This window comes from Arachis hypogaea, chromosome 13 (genome assembly GCF_003086295.3).
Source record: "Arachis hypogaea cultivar Tifrunner chromosome 13, arahy.Tifrunner.gnm2.J5K5, whole genome shotgun sequence".
In the NCBI taxonomy this organism is placed as follows: domain Eukaryota; kingdom Viridiplantae; phylum Streptophyta; class Magnoliopsida; order Fabales; family Fabaceae; genus Arachis; species Arachis hypogaea.
Window position 1 is genome coordinate 29,056,524 of NC_092048.1, and position 3,810 is coordinate 29,060,333.

The window sequence follows — 3,810 nt, forward strand, 5'->3', positions numbered from 1 at the left end:
TTATTGTTTTGTAGTTCATATGAATTTTTTTTATTATTTACTGTTCTTTATGTTTAATATGTAAAGTGTCTTTTTTATTTTTATTTGACTTTGTTCTTTTTTATTTTTTACTTATTTTTATCATTGACTTTTTTTTATATTGTTTTTTCAGTGTTCTAATCCCTCAGCCCTCAGGTATGTTATTACTTTTTTTATGGTATTCTTATTATTTATTGTTCATGTGAATTTTATTTTTTTTCTATTTTATACACTGTGTTTATATCTTATGCGAAGTTTATTTTATTTTTTTATTTGATATAGTTCATATAAATTTTTTTTATCTTTTATTATATTTCTTTTATTCATATGATATATATTATTGGTTTTATAAAATTTTTATTGTTTTTTATTTACGTGAGTTCTCATTTTATATTTTATTATACTTTATTTTTGTTTCGGTTGAAATTTTTTTTATTCGACTATGTAAAATTTATAATTATAATTCTCATATATTATATTTTATTGTAACTTTTTTTATAAGATAGATTAATTGATCCCATTAAAAAAGATAAATTAAATAAAAAATTATTCATAAGTATTAATAAAATTATGAATGTTGGATGCCAAAAAAAATCTTATAAAAATAAAATTATTGAGAGTACGGTATAAAAATAATATTAAATTAATATTCTCACGTTATTACCTGAAATTTAAAAAAAAAGTTAACATATTTGACTAAATATATATATATATATATATATATATATATATATATATATATCTAAAATTTATATTTTTTTTCTAATAGAACAATGAGTAACAATGAATCTCTAAAGACAAAAGCAGCATGGAACATGGAGACTACTAAACAATTTATCCAAGCATGTTTAGATCAAGTTGCTAAACAACAACGTAATGGAACCACTCTTACAAAAAAAAAGGTTGGAAAGATGCTTTGTCTCAATTTAATGAAAAAACTGGAAAACAATATGATAAGATTCAATTAAAAAATAAGTGGGACAATCTTAAGAAAGAATGGTCAGCATGGTACAAGCTTTTTGGCAAAGAAACGGGTTTAGGATGGGATTATACTAAACATACCGTTGATGCACCAAATGAATGGTGGGAGAGAAAACAATTGGTACGTAGTAACTTGTTATTAAAGCAAAAATTTTAACTTTAATTTTGATAATAAGTCTTGTGTTGATTAGTTGTACACATGCAGGAAAATCCCTTATATGGAAAATTCAGAAATAAAGGACTTCCTTTTAAAGATGAGTTAACTATATTATTTAAAGATATTATAGCCGATGGTAAATTTGCTTGGGCTCCCTCATCTGGGATGTTACCTAGTGGCATAGAAGAATATGGTGATGGATATCGACCATACTTTGAGGAAGGTCATGTTGATATAGAAGAAGGTTCCGGAGATAGTGAAGAAGGTATAGATGCTAGTTTGGGAGTTAATTCTGAATTTCAACACATAAATCTTAGCTCTTCTCAAGAAAATAATAGTCAAAAGAGTACCGGAAAAAGAAAGAGAGATGTGGTTTGTGAAACAACAAAACAGAAAAAAAATTTTAAAGTCCCTGCCTCAAAGCAAATTGCGAATGCAATAAGTAGAATTGTCTCTGCATCTGAATCACGCTCAACTATTGTGTCCACATTTCTAGTACCCGGTGCATCTATTGGGGAAGTAATGGCTGAGATTCAAAAGATGGAAATGATCACTAGTGATCCTGATTTTCATAGTCGTTGTTGTCAACTAATGATGTTTAAACCTGTTAGAGAAATGTTTGTATCCTTAAAAGGATATGAGCAAATATTGTTGGATTGGCTCAAACATGCCGCATATAATCCACTACCATTCATGCAAAATTAATATTTTTTTTTTGTGATTTTTATGCAAAACTAGTTAAGTTATTATTGTACTTCATTTTAATTTATCCATGAATTTTTTGTTATGCTAGGATAAGATAATAGAAAAATTTGTGTGTTGCTTATTTAGTTATTTATCATTTTATATAATATTTGTGGTACTTAATTATTATTTTTATTATATATAATTTATTTCTTAGCTTGGTTTTGATAAGAATTTATTTATATTCTTATGTAGGACTTAATTTTTGTTAATTAATTTGGAATGAACATGGAGTATTTGTTTGAAGAGTATGAAAAAGAACAACATGAAGAATCAAAATTACTTTCCATTATAGAAGAAGAAACAGATGAAATTGAAAATGTTTCTGCATTAATTAGTCAATATACAGTCAATTATCTGTGCAAAAAACCATGCAGAACTAGTGAACAAACAGGTTATTTATGGGTGCAAGAAATTTTATGTGGCCATGGCATTCGTTGTTATGAAATGTTTCGGATGGAAAAACATGTTTTCTTTCAATTTTGTGATGAACTAGTTGAACAAGGATTAAAATCTACAAGACAAATGGGAGTTCAGGAAATGGTTGCAATGTTCTTAAATACGGTTGGTCATGGAGTGGGTAATAGGATGATACAAGAAAGGTTTCAACATTTTGGAGAGACAGTTAGTAGACATTTTCATGAGGTATTGGTTGCTTGCTTGAGATTATCTATTAAATATATTAAGCCATCGGATCCTGAGTTTCAGAATGTTCATGGCAAAATTAAAAATGACCAACGATATTGGCCATTTTTTAAAAATGCTATAGGAGCAATTGATGGTACTCATATCCCATGTGTGGTTAGCCCAAGTGATCAACCCAAATTTATTGGAAGAAAAGGATATCCAACACAAAATATAATGGCTATATGTGATTGGGACATGTGCTTTATTTTTGCTTTACCTGGATGGGAAGGCACTGCGCATGATACTCGTGTATTTGATAATGCTATTACAACTCCTACCATGAATTTTCCGCATCCTCCTCCAGGTTAATTTTTATCATTTTCTTACAAATAAACTATATTTACTTGGTTATCATGTAACTATTTTTTTTTCTTCATTAGGTAAATATTATTTGGTAGATGCCGGTTATCCAACACCGAAAGGATATATTGGTCCATATAAATGTGAGCGCTATCATCTTGCAGATTTTAGGCGTTCTTCTGGATTTACAAATCATAATGAAGTATTTAATTATTATCACTCAAGCTTAAGATGCACAATAGAAATGACTTTTGGAGTGTGAAAAAATAGATTTGCTATCTTGCGACACATGCCCAAGTTCAAAATTGAAACTCAAGTGCAGATAGTGTGTGCAACAATGGCTATTCATAATTTTATTAGAAGACATTCTGAAACCGATATGGAGTTTAATCAATATGAACATGCAAACATTCTTGATGGAGAAGATAATAGTTATGTTGGTGAAAGTTCAGATCAAACTCTAACCATTAGCTCTTCTGCAGAAATGGACCGTGTTCGAGATTCGATTAGGGATCAAATTATTAATCACATGCAGTAGAAATAATAGTGTTCTTATGTACTAATTTTGTATAAGATATTATTTTTTATGTATTTCATTAGTGTTTTATATTTTAATTTAATATTTATTAGTGTTTTATGTATTAAAATATATTTTGTCAATTTTTATATGTTACTTTAATTTAATAAGTAAATATTAACTTTATTATAAAATGAATTAATAAGATTTATTCAAATATTTAAAGTAAAATAAAAGAATAATATAAAAAATTATTTTAATTGATGTCTATTTTAGTAATTTTTCATCTAAAAGTGATTTTGAGTAGTATAATCCAAACAACATTTACTTTACTATAATCCATTTTGACATAAAGATTGCCAAACATAAATCACTTTAACACAAACTTACTTTTCATCAAAATCAA

The 3,810-nt window shown here is 27.1% G+C and overlaps 1 protein-coding gene across 1 annotated transcript; it reads left to right on the top strand.

The window, feature by feature from the left end:
• Positions 1-2,128: 2,128 nt before the first annotated feature.
• Positions 2,129-3,244, top strand: LOC112733237 (uncharacterized). Its single transcript, XM_072210641.1, has 2 exons — positions 2,129-2,891; positions 2,968-3,244. The coding sequence occupies exons 1-2, from the start codon at positions 2,129-2,131 to the stop codon at positions 3,147-3,149; spliced, it is 945 nt and encodes a 314-aa protein (XP_072066742.1). The 3' UTR covers positions 3,150-3,244.
• Positions 3,245-3,810: the final 566 nt, after the last annotated feature.

Coding starts and splice junctions, on each gene's coding strand:
- LOC112733237 (XM_072210641.1), top strand. CDS start 2,129: ATGGAGTATTTGTTTGAAGAGTATGAAAAAGAACAACATGAAGAATCA. Junction 2,892..2,967: donor TTTTCCGCATCCTCCTCCAG/GTTAATTTTTAT, acceptor TTTCTTCATTAG/GTAAATATTATTTGGTAGAT.